Consider the following 15460-nt stretch of genomic DNA (forward strand, 5'->3'; position numbering starts at 1 on the left):
CTGGGAGTAGAATACATAATTTGTATGGGGTGTAAAGCTCTTGAGAATTGATAGTGGAGGACATCTTTTTAGTTCAACTGACAAATCGTAGGAAGATCGTTCGACGGCACTGTCATTAGCTCTCATATTGTCTCAGTTCAGTCCTAGTCTAGTCTAGTTAATCAATGGCCCAACCACGGTCGCCAACTAGTCCCCGTCTTGATACAAAAGAAAGCAATTCTATCTGCGACCAGCACAGATGGAGCAGACATAGATATCCCAGTGAGGTAGATCAGAACAAATTTGAAATGGTAACCCTCTTTGCATTCACTGAAGCTGGCAATTTCTCTCCTCGCCATCCTGGTAGCCATCGCCATCTTCGCTATCCTTGTTATTCAACTCCCGAACTTGTCGTCGTACTCGGTCTCATCAACATCTTCCTGCTCATGATCATCCTGAAAGGTCTCATCTTCAACTACTTCATAACCACCCATATCGTCCTCGTCGCTGTCGTAGTATTCCTCCTCCTTCGCTCCAGACTTGTAGCCAGAAGACCGAAGTATATGGCTGGGGCCGTTTTGTGCATTCACTTCAGCGAAGAAAGGGTGATCAACACGAAGAGGCCTACGCTGGCAAATGTAGCCCATAGGCGTATGAGAAATGTCCTGGCCTTGCCGGCGAAGGGCTAGCCATTCTTGCAAGAAACTCATTTTGTTTGTCAACTCTCGTGACGCAAGGTTACTGACATCTAGCCAGTCAGACCCCAGCTGTAACTGTTCCATTATCCCTTCGTACTCGGCATATCCGAAGTACAGCCGTCCGGCGAGAATCCCTAGTTCGAACGATAACCATGATGGCAGAGCATGTGTTGAAGATAGGGGCGGGATTGAATAATAGTCAAGTCGTTCAAAATGCAACATGCGTCTCGTAACCGGTGCTGCATATGTGATGAGGTGCGTTGACGAAGCACCGCAAGTACGCAGAATGGGGATCAATGCTTCTGCCTCTTCGGGAATGATAACAACTGCTATCTCACTTTCTGTATTGCAAAGTAGCCAATTGACAGGACGCTGTAGATGATGTCAGTTGAGGAAGATACGTTAAGCGCTATATATGGCAGTCTTACCGTGAACTCATCGCCTGTCTTATGTTTCGAATTGACGGTCCTTGTGAACTCCACAGATACGAGCAAATGAGGCAGTAGACTACTGCCCTTGATTCCGAACTTCTTTGACAACTGGGTTCCATGAAGCAAACTTGCCGCAGTAACGGTTCCAAAGCCTTGCAGCTGACCAGTCCGGGCGAAATGGGATAAGGCTGGATGTAGCCCAGGGAATCCGTAGGCTTTCAATCGCTGAGGGCGTTGCACTTCCCTCTCCTCCTCTATTTCGTAAGCAACCTCCCGTTCCTGTTCAACCTCTTCCAAAGCCGAGCTGGTAATTGTGCTCTGCAGGAGGTCAGATTCACTCCGCCTATGGTCAAGCTGTTCTAGGAATTCAGCCACCCTTCCGGTCGCCGGCGGTAAAGCAGCCAGTAATCCCCTCTCTTCGTCACTAGAACCACAAAGACGCGGCTTGTACAGCTGTTCTAGAGTCTGCTGCTCGGGTTGCTGTAAAATCTCCAAGTATTTCTCACGATGCGTCTTGTTTTGGACGAAGTCTGGGAATTCCGATGCAGCTTGGATGCGGCGGCAGAAATCAACACCCTGGGAGTGGAATAGTGGCTCTAGCTCGGCATTATTTGCGCACGTTTGGTACAGAAGCCAATATACCATATGAGAAGAATCAATTTTATCGTTATGGTTCTTCTGGTTAACATCCAAGATACTTTGATGGACCTCGGGAGGCGCGATAAAAGTAACAGATTGCGTGGTGCCAAGCTGACGAAGCCTCATGGCCGCTATAGACAATAATTAGCAAGCATTTTACTACTAGTAATATCAAAATGGAGACCAAAGAAGAACCTACCCTGTACAGTCTTATCCTTAGTCTGGTTAAGGCCCAGTGTTAGAGCCCCTTTGGCATTAGCAGGAAGCTTGAGGTCGGTGCCTCTGGTATGAGCCTCATCAAGATAAATAAGGCAATCTTGCAGGTTATCGGCGTATGGGGTAGCTAGAAGTGGCGATTTTCTTCCGATCCTGTACCAAACCCAAGGCTTATTGTCAGTGTCAAAGTATACTGCAGCCTGCGGTGCCGTATCCTTCTCCAGCCACGTCTTGACCACAGTCAAGTTATCCATCTCCAAGATGAAAGCACCAGCATCTATGAGAACACGGATTTTGCTGTCTGCTAAGTCGGATAGAAGTTCAGCTTCAGATCGTCGTCTCCCGTTTGTGACAGCGTGCTTGTACTCCCTGTTTCTGCTTTGGAGTAGGTAAGTAAGGACTTCAGCATTCGTGTGCAACAGTTCCGGCAAATCGTGTTGCTTAATAGTCAACGGCAGGAGTCTGCGATTGTCATTGGTCCCACTGAAGCCGGTCGTAAGTCCAGTCCGTTTAGCGGCTGTGTTACAATCGTTAAATGGAACATCCCAGCCCGAAGCCTGAAGCTTGATCGCAAATTGCTTTGCGTGAACGGGGAAGACAAAATGCCTTAAGAAGTAATTGATCACGACCATTGATAAGCGCATATGATACCAAAATTCGGCCACTTGGCCTTGGTCATCGACATTGATGAGATTCCAATGTCGTAGCACTTCAGGAAGGTCTGTTGATGTCTGTGTCCATCGATCGTACTCAGTCGCAGGATCATTTGACTTAAGTACAGCTTGGAGACATCGACGGCATTGCTCCTGGCTCAAGCCCTCTTGATAGAAGGCAAGGCACGTAAACAGGATAGCAACATCTGGATGCCCCCATTCCGCATAATCTGATGGAATACCCTTTGCTTGAAAAGGCACGGCCATTGGATCGCGCCTCGGATGCAGTCCGTACTGAACATTCCATCTCTTCTTCAAGCACAGCAAAAGTATTCGATGAACAATCAGACCACGCAACAGATATGCTCGCTTGCATGCTCCAGGGGCATCTTGAAACAAAGTTTCTATCCACTGAGTGGCCGAGGCATCCAAATTTTCCCGGGAGATAAACTGCTTGATGAAATCCTGATCGCCAACTGTCCAGCTCTGAATTGGAAGAACTGAGCTGTAGCCGGAACAGATCTCGTGCACGATTCGCTCAGTGAGTGCAACCTCCACATCCCGCCTGAGTAGGAACACAAGTGGAAATGAGGCGAGCGGTCTTTCAACCAGATCGATACTCTGAGGAAAGGCTGAAGCTAAGTCACGAACATGTTGAGCTACCAAGCCTAGAACTGCCATTATCACCTCCCAACGATCGGAATGTCCATCCACAGCAAGCTGTGTGCCACTCGGATAGATAAGTTGTGTCTTAACAGCCAAAGTGTAGTCACACTCGTCAAGGACATCACGGCCAACATGGTCAATCCAATTCTGAATCGCTATCATTTCGGCAGCCTCAACAAGCTTCAGATCTGAAACTCTTTGCAAACCACTCAATTTGAAGGACAACGAGTGCTCGGGAATGCTCAGGATGACTCCTGCTCTGCTACAAATCTTCTCATGGAGGGAGCGGTATTCCCGGACCAGTTCTATGGTTGTGGGAGTGCGCCGTGAAAAGGGAATATGCATAAGCTCCCGGCCGACAAGGCCCCCTAGCCGGCCCTGAAGAACCTGTGCAGTTTGCGTCGTCAGTGCTTTCGGCACTAGGAGCCTGAGAAGATTGTTACCGTCAGCCAAAGCACATGCGACCATCGGCATGATAACCGAAGTCTTGCCTTGACCCATGTTCATCTGCAGGACGGAATTGGAGCCTGAGGTGGGAGATACCATCTCCAGAGCCACGGTTACTTGCTCTGGGCGAATCTGCATGTTTCCGTCGATTTCAAGCAGAATCCAGTCTGGGTACTTGAAGTAATCCCAAATGGCGTGAGATGGATACTTTTTCTCTTGTTCAAGCCTGCTTTGGTCACTTTTTGCAAACAGCTCCTTCATACGGATCAGGCGCTGTAAGTTAACAATTGCAAGGCCGTACGATATTAACGCCAGTTTCATGTTTGGTCCATACTCGACATATGTGGTAGTTCGAAGCTGTTGCAGAATGGTTCTCGGGGTGATGCACGGCCAGATATTGCATTGTTGCAGCCAAAGGACTCTGGTATCTCCGGCTGAAAGCTTTTCGCATATCTGATGGTAAAACTGGCGTACAACAGAGTGGGCCTTTTCGATCTCTTCATCATACTTTGCCATTTCCACCAGATAAGATGTCACTGATTCACGAGGCTCCATTGGCTGTTCATTCTTCTCCCGGAGTGCAGCAATACTCAACTGCAAATCCTGGCCATAGGTCGACCTGACCGAGCAACCTGAGTTCGCGATTTGGCGCACTATCTCCTCAAGCTCGAGAATCTCCGGTTTAGTATGTTCCTTACTGACTGACAAGGGTGTATGCTTCGTAGAGCTCGGATGGTGCGCGGTCTCCATCTGATTCATTTGTGGAGGGAAGCTTGAGCTCGACACTCCTTCTGGGCCCGGCTTTCGGATGAGGTCTTGGTCTAATCGTAATTTGACCCTTGGGGTGGTTCTTAGCTGCGACCTAAACAGCTCAGGCTCAGCTTCGGTAGGAGCATCGTCAAAATTGTTCACGAGTGCACTATAGGCATTCAGAATTTTCTGAATATTTTTGACAAGCCCTGAAAGCCGAAGGTTCTTATAGCGCCGCAGCCAATCCGGGCTAACTGCGTCAATAGCGCTGTTGACATCCAAGAGTTTGCCCGAGAAAGAGATGTTTGAGGGTCTAGAACAAGGCCATTCCTTAAGGAGGGATAAAGCGAACGATTGGCTCTCAGCCATGCATTGCGTCTCATGGTTAGCACGTTCAGCTTCAATGTCTGTATACCTTGCTTGCTTATTCTTCTGAAGCTTGTTTCTCTGGCCAACCGGGCTCTGATACTGCTTGCAAAAGGGCCGTGCCAGGGTTATCAGTGTCTCGACGCCAGGGGGGGCATCGTCTGGGAAGTTTTCAAAGGAAGCATAGAACGGCAAGTCCAGTTCTTTCAGATCAGACAGAATGAAAAAGGCTACCAGGACCCTTATCATATCCATGTTCACAACATTGCCATATGAAATTAGGCCTAGGTGGAACATGAGGCGGTATGCATCCTGAGGCTCATACTCTGTGCAAAGGCGTACCAACATGCCGAAGTTAGGTGCAAGGTCTAACGACAGCATCTCTTGGATAGAAGTCTGAGTAAATGTGTTGTTGAAGCCACGTATGTATGGCCACTTTTTCAGAATACCCGCAAGCTTGTGTGTGGTTCGAATCACGGGAGGCCGCTCTCGGAGTAGAGTCACAATTTCTCGTACATTAGAGATGCACGTAGGCGTAGAGTTTCCCGCACTTGAGAAGTATGGAACATCGGGGGGTCTGCTTATGGGCTGACACGACTCACCCGAGCGTTCGTACAAGGATCGGCGCCAGCGTGCCCTTTCGCTGAGATGTGGTTCGTTCATGGGGTTTTGCGGTTGGTAGGGTGTTCCATCGATCTGAAATTTTGAAAGTTTCTGAGACCTGACTAGGATTGAATCAATTGCTAACCTATATGCCTCATGTTGTGTTGATGCCGTCAATTCTTCGTCCCATTTCACGAGTTGCAGGCGTTTAACACCTTTAGGATAATACTGTCGTATTGGCGTGAGATGGGAAATGTCATGCAACACATCTATGACGTTCGAGCTCAGAGGACTCCAAGGCAGCGAGTAGGCCGACTCTAGAATTGATAGCGCTTCTTCAGTTCCAGTTCGGTTGGTAAGGTGGTCGGGAATAACGAAAGACGTAAGCGCGTGCAATTGTGCCAAGTTATATAATAGACGCGGCTCAATGGGACCATGAACCCGGCCAAGAACATCGTCGATCATGTACCTTCCATAGTCACCATCATTCTGTTTCCGCACTCGCACATGGATTCCATATCGTCGATGACTAGTTCTCCCAAGCGGTATTATGATGCTGCGCTGTGAGCGATTATGGACGTTTCGAAGAACCAGCATGCTTTCAAGCCCGTAAAGGGTACCAGCATCTTGATTGGGATCGATCTCTGCATTCAGTTGTTGGCATTGCAATAGCCTTCTTTTCTTGTTCACCTGAAACCTGAGGTTCATGCGCTTTAACTCGACGGAAAGGGCTCTTCTGAGCGGTTGATAGATCGTTAGCATCGACGGTTCTTCGAAGTGCAGGAAGATACTCGCGACGGCCTTGGCTAGTTGGGAGTGAGGGTCGATCAAGGTAGAGACATTACGATGCGCCCTCCGAGTCCGAACGTTTATTAACCAGTTGCTAGGTCTCCTTCTCCAGATAGCCGGCATACGTCGAGCCTCGATAATCCCAGTTCCCAGATCAATCCAGTGCACACAATCACGAACCAAAGGTACAGGCAAGTCGGAGATTTGGCCCTTTTCAAAAATTGTTCGTGGAACAAGTTCCAGCAGTCTACTATCATCGGTAGTAGCCTGAATGACTAGATCTTGACCTCGACGTCCCAAATGAATTTGATGACCTTCTTTGTTGATCGCCAGAGTGTAACTCATGCCAGGCCGATCCGATGGAAATGCAGTCAATCGCTGGTTACCAAAGAGCTCTTTGAGTATTTCTGAGTCGCGAATGTCAGCTGGCAGCTTCCCCAACGGCCTCCCATCTACAAGAAAGTGACCTTCCAAAAGATGAAGGTGAAAGACCTGAGGTACTGTGTGCTCAGTAGGCTTAGATTCAGCGGTAATCCACAACTCATATGGTCGTGGCAAGCTTTCCCATGGCGTATAATCTCTGCCTTTCAGCCACACGTTGTTGATAGCACATGCGATACTTCCAGGATGCATCTGAACCGCACGTTGCATAATTGGCCGAAGTCGAACGGACGCTTTTATATCACGCACTAACATGTTGCGGGTAAAATGATCAAACTTCTTCATATCTACTACTACACTCTCTTGCATTGCCAGTGTAGCCTCGATAAAGCATTGGAAGCTTCCAGAGTCAAGCGTGCGACCGACATAAGCTAGCGGCAAGAAAGTGCGTCGACACAGTAGAGCGGCTAGAACGCAGTAGCGAGCTGCTCTTTCTGCAACGTCAATTTGTAAGGCGTTCCGGGTCTCCATTCGCAGGTGGTTGATCCATTCCAGTGTGATGCGGCGTATCTTCAATAGCAAATTCTCCGCTTCTACTCTCGATGCTTGGCACCCGAGGTTGTATACTTGAATAGCCAAGGTGAGCAGACTTTCCATGTATGTCACTTCACGCCAGTTTGGGGCTATTATGGAAGCATGTTGGTCAACTTGCTCGATTAACCTCTGACAAAACCGAAGATCTCTGAAAACACCATGTATCACGCGCAAGGGATCATCATCCTGTGAGTTAGGACCAACTTGCAAAGCAAGGTGACGCAACAAAATCATTGCGTCTAGCGAGCTGATATTGATATTAGAAGACCCAAGCTCAGACAAGATAGACAGCCATCGGCTATGCTTTCCAGACATCAGATTCTGGTGTGCCAAAAACTCATGCACCGTCACTGTTGGTGGGCATTCGCGCATTTTTGCAATGGCATCATAAGAAGATGGACCCGGGCCATCCGGAGCAAAATCAGAGGAAGAGTAAAGCCCCGCAAAAGGAAGATCTGGGGGTAAGGTAAGAACGAAATGGTGCGCAAATGTAAGGGGCTCGAGCTTGCCGTTGGCCCAAATTCGGCGGTCAGAATCATAGTACAGAAAGTTCAGTCCGAAAGGCCGCAGAATACTTCTCGTTGACGCGGGCAAGGCCTTCCACTTGTAATGTGTGCTCAGATGAGACTTCGTGCGAGACGCAAGAGAAATGCCTCCCTTAGATCTCGTCTTCATGTAGCTAGAAAGTGGAGTGTGTCCCTGGAGCATCACCTGCGGTGACTCTGCGGCTGTTGCGTTTTTCGGGGGTCCAATTCGGTTGATGATAGTCCAAGTCGCACTTCGGTACGCGGCAAATGCCTTGGGGATCCCTAGCTCAAATACTATCGCTCTCTTCTCATACAATCTATTATCTGTTGGTAAGTAATCTTCATGAATAGTGATCTTTAAACGTCGACGACACCGGATATAATAGCAGTGGTGGCATCCTCGGATATCATGGGTACCGTCGGTGTGTCTCCGCTGGGTACAAGCGCTATTATCTTTATCCTCCGTCAGCGACTTGAACTTTTGGTTGACACTCGTCAGCTCTGACTCCTTTCTATCCCGAGCGCCTGAAGATGCGGTCTCGATTATATTTTGCAGCCGAAGCAGGTCTCTGCCGATTGGGAGTTCCAAAAAGCGATCGGCAAAGCAACCTGGTGATGGATCAGAGAAAATTGTCATACTGCCCCTAGTAGCTGCAGTGCAGCGACCTTGAAGGTATGTCTGGACCTTTTTTAGGCGTTCTAAATCAATGAGCCGAGACAAAAGTAGAACATCCAACAGCTCGGGACAGAAAGCTGGATGATACTCAACGAGCAGAGGGAATGCAGTTGCAGCACATTTGTCCATGTCGACCCATAATTCGAGGACATTAAGAATCAGAACACTCATTTGCTCTTGGTCTCGCTCGTGAGATTGTCCTACAATATCCAGGTAACGTTCCAACTGGTGGGCAATACCAATGCACACCTCTTCGCCGTCTTCCTTTGACTTTGCCGTCTTTTGCTTTCCCAACTCAATGTCAAGCTCTGTTATGGCAATTTCAGAGTACTGCTTAGCAAGAGATACAAATTGATCATCGGTATTATCTCCAATCTTGCCGGATAAATTGGCTGGCTTCACACTCTGAGTGCTGCGCACTGCAGGACGAGAAAGGTTCATGACTCTCTGGAGATAGGAGACGCTGTTGGGCAAACTCAAATAAAGGTCCCTGTTCTCCGCATGGTGAGGTAACTGGGGTATTCTGCGCTTAGTGTGCTTTTTAAATGCTTCCCATTCACCGTTAATGGCATGTCTTGCAGCGGTGACAGACTGTTGGCAAATAGGATCTAGGGTTCGGGATAGGTGGGCATGTGAAGTTCTCACTGCAGTTGAGGAAGTTTGGCTTTCTGTCTGCAGCTTGGCTAGTCGACGGCACAATTTGGTGTTCAGCCAGCTCCATTGCCCCGGATCCAATACTCTCCTTTCAACGAGATTTTCAAGTAATTGTGCCAAGACAATGCAAAGCAGATACTTGTACTGCAAACGGCCTAGATCACTGCCCAGATGTAAATAGAGCAATCTTTGGATAGACACTCGAAGCACAAGCCAGAACGGACATCGCCGCCACGGAAGTTCAGCATCGTCCCAGCATACATCATCCTTAACACGTTTCTGTAGTGCAGGCGGGCATATATGGCTACCGTTAATCTCGAGCAGTGTTATCAAAAAGTCGGTTACTATGGCTGGGTCGACGGTATCGCGTCTCTCGACCACCTCCTTCCCAGCTTTCCTTGCTTTGGCCGCAAACCGCTCCAGCTGTTCTGTGCTCGCCTTTTCGAGAAAGTCTGTAAGAGAATCTTGGAGAACCGGGTTTCTAAACTCTTCGACAGGCAGCGATGCTGCCGTTCCTGGGAATGTCCATCGCAGTGCTCCCGGGGCGGCGAGTGTTTGCTCTGCGCTTGGTGATGTTTCAAAGGCCTCAATGACCACATTATCACCACTCCTGATTATGACTGGTCAGTAATAGCGCGCAATATCTAGGGATCAGACCTACTGTGGCATCCGAATAAGCAGTGCGGCGTTCTGCTCTCCGATATTTACTATTACAGCTCCCCCTGGCTGTAGTGCTCCCAGTGCGTCAAGCAGAGCGCCCTTGTTCACCATTCCATTCTGATTCACTACGCTGCATTTGTCGAGTGTCGCAATAATCGACTCCCAGACAGACTTCAAAGCGTCATCTGCAACATGGCAGAGGGTTTGAACTGCATAACGCAAGCGGGTTATGAGTTCGCGTTCTACCTTTTCTGGCTCCCGGTCCTTCTTTCCAGGAAGCTTGGGGGGTAAGGCGATATGATTGAAGACGTCCCTAAGAGTCTCCGCGACGGACATTTTGATGAAGCGTGGTGATAGTAGTATGGTACTGCGCAAAATAAGAGTCTTTGTTAACAGATGTACCCGAGTACCACAGGCAGTGTTTAAATAGGCGCGAAGGGGGCCAACTCACCACCTGGAGCGAGGAGCGCAATCCCTGTTAGCAGGACATACCAGCGGCGCCTACCGATGCAGCCTTATCTTGATGGTAGCAATGGTGGGACCCCTGTCTGATTATAATGCCACGGACGCGTCACGGCGCCAACGGCAGAGTAGAGAGTGATGTGGCAGTCTGTTATTAGTTGCTGTCAACCTGGTAGCCTTTCCCAGTTGACCAGTAGTGAGCTCAAGTCGGTATACATTCTCCAAGTGAATCGACAGGAAGTGAATGCCTCCGTAGACCGTATGCGTCAGGGTAGATAGCATGTGAGTGAAAGGCGGCTACATTACAGAATGACGTTCCGTCATGTCGCTAGCTGAGGGTCATCGATTCCACCGATATTGTTGGATTTTTAGTCGAATATCACTTATGACTTCATTCTTAAAGGCCATGCTCAATCATTGATCCTAACTTGTACGTAAGGTCGGGAGTCACTGCCCCAGCCGCTGGCGAAGGACATCATTGCACCATCACAAAGCGATCCACGCCATTCACATGGTCTGGAGAAGCTTTCGCCTATCAGCATGTCTGGGCGTCAGATCTGAAAGGATACCAAGGTATTTCCCGACAACAGCCTTGCAACGCCAGCGCCTATGGTGAGGTGTTTTCTGATCAGATTAGTGGCTAACCATTCCACTGCTCGCATTGTGTACAGACATTAACACAACTCGATAGACAGTATGATAGGATGTAAATGCTTACCATCGATGCATGCAGTAGCGCCGACTGCGCCTCAATCACTTCCATTTCACTTTCAGCTCAGCTGCAGCGCCAGAATGTGATTTACTTGTAGAATACTGACTTTTTCCAGAGACACCATGATGTAAATATATCAGAATCTCATCCATCATAGTATGAACTATGATTATTGAGATAGGTTAAAGCAACGGCAAGATGTCAGGAAATTGAAATCCAGTTGTGCGGTTACGATCAGGTGATGCGCGTGTCCGCTTAGATAGGAAGGCGCGATCGGGGGACTCAACAGGCTGGACGCATCTTCCGTGTTCTGCCAACGATGCAGCAAATCCTGGAGGGTGTCCTGATGTTTGGTTCATAAAATGTCGCCAATATCTAGAACGATCCGACTCCAATCAAATAGCAAGGGTCCCCAATCCAGTACGACTAAGTGACCTATAGATTAGGTCGAGACACTTGAGGGGAAACAACTCGGGGGGAACCTAGTTCGCGGAGTATTAGCCCAGGCCCGAGCAGCCTCGCGAGCCTTTGAACAACAAACAGCCTAGTACTATCCATGATGTCTCGGGCCCGGAACTTTCATCGCCCACCTATAGGATATAAGTTCCAACACGGCGCAGCGTTGAATATCCACGCTCGACTACATATCATTCGTCGATCGAATTCAGCCTTGGGAAACCATCTACCAATTGATTGCCACCGGAACCACCAATAACAACTCCCTCCACAGTTATCGGCGCCAGCCTCGCCGCCCTGACTGCCTTCCAGGCACCAGAGAACTTTCGCCTGCTGTAGGCATATTCAAGGGCTTTCTCTCACGGCTTATGATCATATAAACAAGAGCATCCTTCTAATGAAAGCAGACATTATTGAGATATGACGGAGAAAATAGTATCTCCTCTATGTAGGGTATAAGACTCTAAAGTACACTTTTCGTAACAAACGCAGACCATTTAAGCTCACAGCGACAAGTCTCGAAGCCACACCATCTATAGTGACTATTAAACATTACCACATCATGTCGACTCCTTCCCGAGACGATGACGTCTCCAGCTAACCGACATGAAGCAGATAGACGTCACCATCCCTAATCCAGCAAGTCCTATACCGAGATAGAGTGCTCCGCGGTATCCCTTCAGGGAATTTCTTCCGCCATCGTTAACGTTCGACTCCACAGTACCGGCAAATCCCAGTCCCAGTGAGATGGAATAATTGACTGTTGTCGTAACAAGAGATGCCGCCAGACCCTGGTGGTGATGGTGCATCGAGTTGCTCAGAATGAGTGTTCCTGATGGGAAGGACATGTCCCTGATATCGGTTAGTATATGTAACACAATTGAATGGGTGGACCTGATACGTACATTCCCCACGATGTAATCAGACTAGCGACAAACGCCTGCGCCCAGTATGTCTGATGCACAGGGACAGTGGCGAAGATGGCCTGTCCAGCAGTGAAGAAGCACATGGCGAAAAACATGATCACGCTAGGTGGTAGCTTCCCCAGCAGGAAACCGGTGACCAGCGCAGCAACGGCGCCAGACGGCGCGGCGGCGGACCATTTAGCGGTCGCGAGTAGTGGCGAGTCACCCTTGATGACCTCCATGAACTGATAGAAGTAGTAGATAATGATTCCGAAGCTAGACCAACCCGCCGCAATGCATCCGAGCACCCAGGCCAGGTCACCGGAGAGGACTGATCGCGGGATCAAGGGACACGGGGCCGAGCGTTCAACGAAAACGAAGACGCCGAAGAAGACGAATCCGACAATAAGGAGGGCATAGGTGTACGGTGTCTGCCATCCCACAAGTGCAGCCTGATTCCAGGCAAAGTTAATCAGAACTAAAGCCGAGATACCGGTGATGGCACCGAGAATATCCAGTCGCAACCAAGCTGTCATGTTGTCTGTGAATTTCGGACGATGGGTAACGGGAATGATGATGATACCGAGCGCGGCCAGCACAAAGCACACCATTCCCATGACCCAATATGCCCACGGCCACCAGACAAGCTGAGCAAAGAGGGAAGAGAAGACACCCCCGACGATGAACCCGCCCGGTGCTGTGGCTCCGAAGCAGCTAAAGATCATCTCCTTGCGCAAGCCGGGAGGATAGGCACGTCCGAGAATAGCGATGGCGTTCGGGAGTAACATAGCGGGACCAATTCCTTGCAGAGCTCGACAGCAGTCGAAGAAGACCTTGTTCGACCACACGCTGAATCCGGCCAGGAGGGACCAGAGACCGAACCAGGAGAATCCGATAATGAACATGAGTCGATGCCCGTAGACGTCTCCGAGCCGACCAGCGACCAGAATGAAGGTTCCGACAGTCAAGCTGTAAGCTGCGGCGAACCAACTGAGCTGTCCTGCATTCGTGGTGCCAAAGCTGGCGCCAATGATGTGAGCTGGGGCAATGGACATGCATAGGCCGGCTTGTGTCATGAATTGAGCCATGCAGACCACGGTAATGAAGATGATCTCTTTCCATAGTTCGGACGGGGGCTTGACGGCCGACTGGGCTGTCTCGAGCCGAGTCAGCGCTTCGGGGTCCTCATCATCGTCTATGTTGGATGGCTTTTCCTGCAAGTCGCCGCGACTGAGAGTGGACTCGGAGTCGTATGGTGTCGACCCATCTAGACCTTGCTCTGAACGATTGTTGTCTGCAAGTTCCGACATATTCAATCACCACTGAACAGAGAGTGTTTCCGGCGCGAGAGTGCGGCCGAGCGGCCGAGCTTGGGGGCCCCATACATTATATGAAGGGAAGATAATGCTCGATGAAGAATCTAGATAGATACCATTCCCTATGATGTCTGCCGTAGACCCACATCGTCGCCACCGTTGCGTAGCCCAGCAAGTTGATTCGTTGATGCTGAGCCAAAATGAGACCATTGGGGCAGAGGAAGGTTCACGTCCCGTCGGAAGCAAGACTGATCCGTCGGGAGTTGCAGCAAGGGACCATAAGAAAATATCAGGACAGGGACGCGAGTGTGCCAAAATCCTCCGAGCGGCATGCCGATAAGACAGAATTTTCACACTTCGGGGCCCGGAATGGGGTGAAAATGCGAAGCATCAATATAATATGTAGTTTGCAATGGTTAGATGGGAGGAAAGAGTTTATCCGGTCGATTAAGTAGATTTGCTGCTAACTGGCTGACAGCCATCTGGTGGGGTTCTTATCTTAGATCATGATGATAGCACCCTGATAATTAACAAATGAACTACTGTGTAGAACCTTGCATCCTGTTCTAGTAATCCTACCGTACCTATGCATGATGCATCCCTGCGCGGCTCTTCCGTCTTGAGCCTTCAAGGGCTGTGACTACGCTAATCCAAAAATGGTATCTTGATGTCCTCTCCAGCTTAATGCCCGCATGCAGAGTAACTACTTCTGAATACCAGTGGCATGTGTGGAGTATTGGTATCGGCTGACATGTATCTTCAGAGATAATACTTACTATAGACCGCATTCAACCTAGCGATGGAATTTCTGTTGCTAGTAATTTCAAGTTCAACCGGACTTTTCCCGAAGTATATACTTTGCTACTCACTATAATGTATATCGAGCACCATGGAGGAGTGTCTCTTGACGATGAGTGATTGAACTGACTTTGCATTTGACGCAGACAAACTGAGTTGTTCATCTACTACTACTACTTGAAAGTGGTAGTATCCTCTGTTCCCCAGGCGACACCAATCAAGTGTGCCCAGCTGTATCATTGCATTATTGAAGAGTGAACAGAGTTCGTGGCCAGGACAGATCACAGCCACGAAGTTATTGATAGATATTACATGGAGTTCTGAAGGGAGAACCCTGGTTCCTACTGATAGTATTGGTACTATCGGCTTTGTTTAGGAAGAACAAGGGCAGTAAGTTAGTTGTCGCTTGGCTCAGCAATGGGCTGACTTGAAAGGAGACATTGAGACGACAAAGAGCCTTTCAGACGCAAGGGTATAGCTGCAGAATACTCCTCAATCAGCACCCTAGCAACGCTGTTTTCCTGAAGATACAATGGATATTCAAACTACGTGGTCCTAGCGCTCTCCTGATGAGTTTGAAAACTATTGTCCCCTTGGTATTCGAGCGGGATATACATCTCCTAGCATGAAAAAGATATCGAATTGAGTATTAGCACCCAATACTGCCAAAGGAAGTGCGAGTCAATCTCCGATTCTTCGCTCAATTCAAATTGCGACGTACCCACCTGGTTGGATCATGTGGGTCATATTTCAAGTGATGTCAGTCAAAGGAGACAAAGCATATCTGACTTCATTAGCACTTTTGAGTTGGGCTGAGCTCTCAAAAAAAAAAACGCAAGAACACGGAGAAAAGGTATCCAATCACCCAATTCCAAATAAGCAGTTCATATTCTGCACCGCTGACAAGAGAACATGACGTTTTCACGTTGTTATGAAGAAAGGGGATCTCCGACATCGCCAGTGGAGCCGACGACAGCCGAGGATCGGCAATCCCGTGACAGGCAGTAAAACGAGCTAATGCCGGCTAGCTCCTGACCGCCTCCGGAACAGGCTAGACAGCAGGTGCATCACATGCAACCGGA

At 49.0% G+C, this 15460-nt stretch overlaps 2 protein-coding genes across 2 annotated transcripts; both read right to left on the minus strand.

The window, feature by feature from the left end:
- Positions 1-374: 374 nt before the first annotated feature.
- On the minus strand, positions 375-10065 carry BO87DRAFT_306871 (uncharacterized protein; the record flags this gene model as incomplete). The annotated part of the gene is made up of 4 exons (XM_025619377.1): positions 375-1049; positions 1106-1878; positions 1947-9679; positions 9731-10065. The coding sequence occupies 4 exons, from the start codon at positions 10063-10065 to the stop codon at positions 375-377; spliced, it is 9516 nt and encodes a 3171-aa protein (XP_025480674.1).
- A 1755-nt stretch (positions 10066-11820) lies between these two features.
- BO87DRAFT_406228 (MFS transporter) lies at positions 11821-13603 on the minus strand. The gene is made up of 2 exons (XM_025625984.1): positions 12265-13603; positions 11821-12211 (listed from the first exon to the last, which is right to left on the minus strand). The coding sequence occupies exons 1-2, from the start codon at positions 13572-13574 to the stop codon at positions 11920-11922; spliced, it is 1602 nt and encodes a 533-aa protein (XP_025480675.1). The 5' UTR covers positions 13575-13603; the 3' UTR covers positions 11821-11919.
- Positions 13604-15460: the final 1857 nt, after the last annotated feature.

Source organism: Aspergillus neoniger (assembly GCF_003184625.1).
Source record: "Aspergillus neoniger CBS 115656 unplaced genomic scaffold BO87scaffold_13, whole genome shotgun sequence".
Taxonomy (NCBI): domain Eukaryota; kingdom Fungi; phylum Ascomycota; class Eurotiomycetes; order Eurotiales; family Aspergillaceae; genus Aspergillus; species Aspergillus neoniger.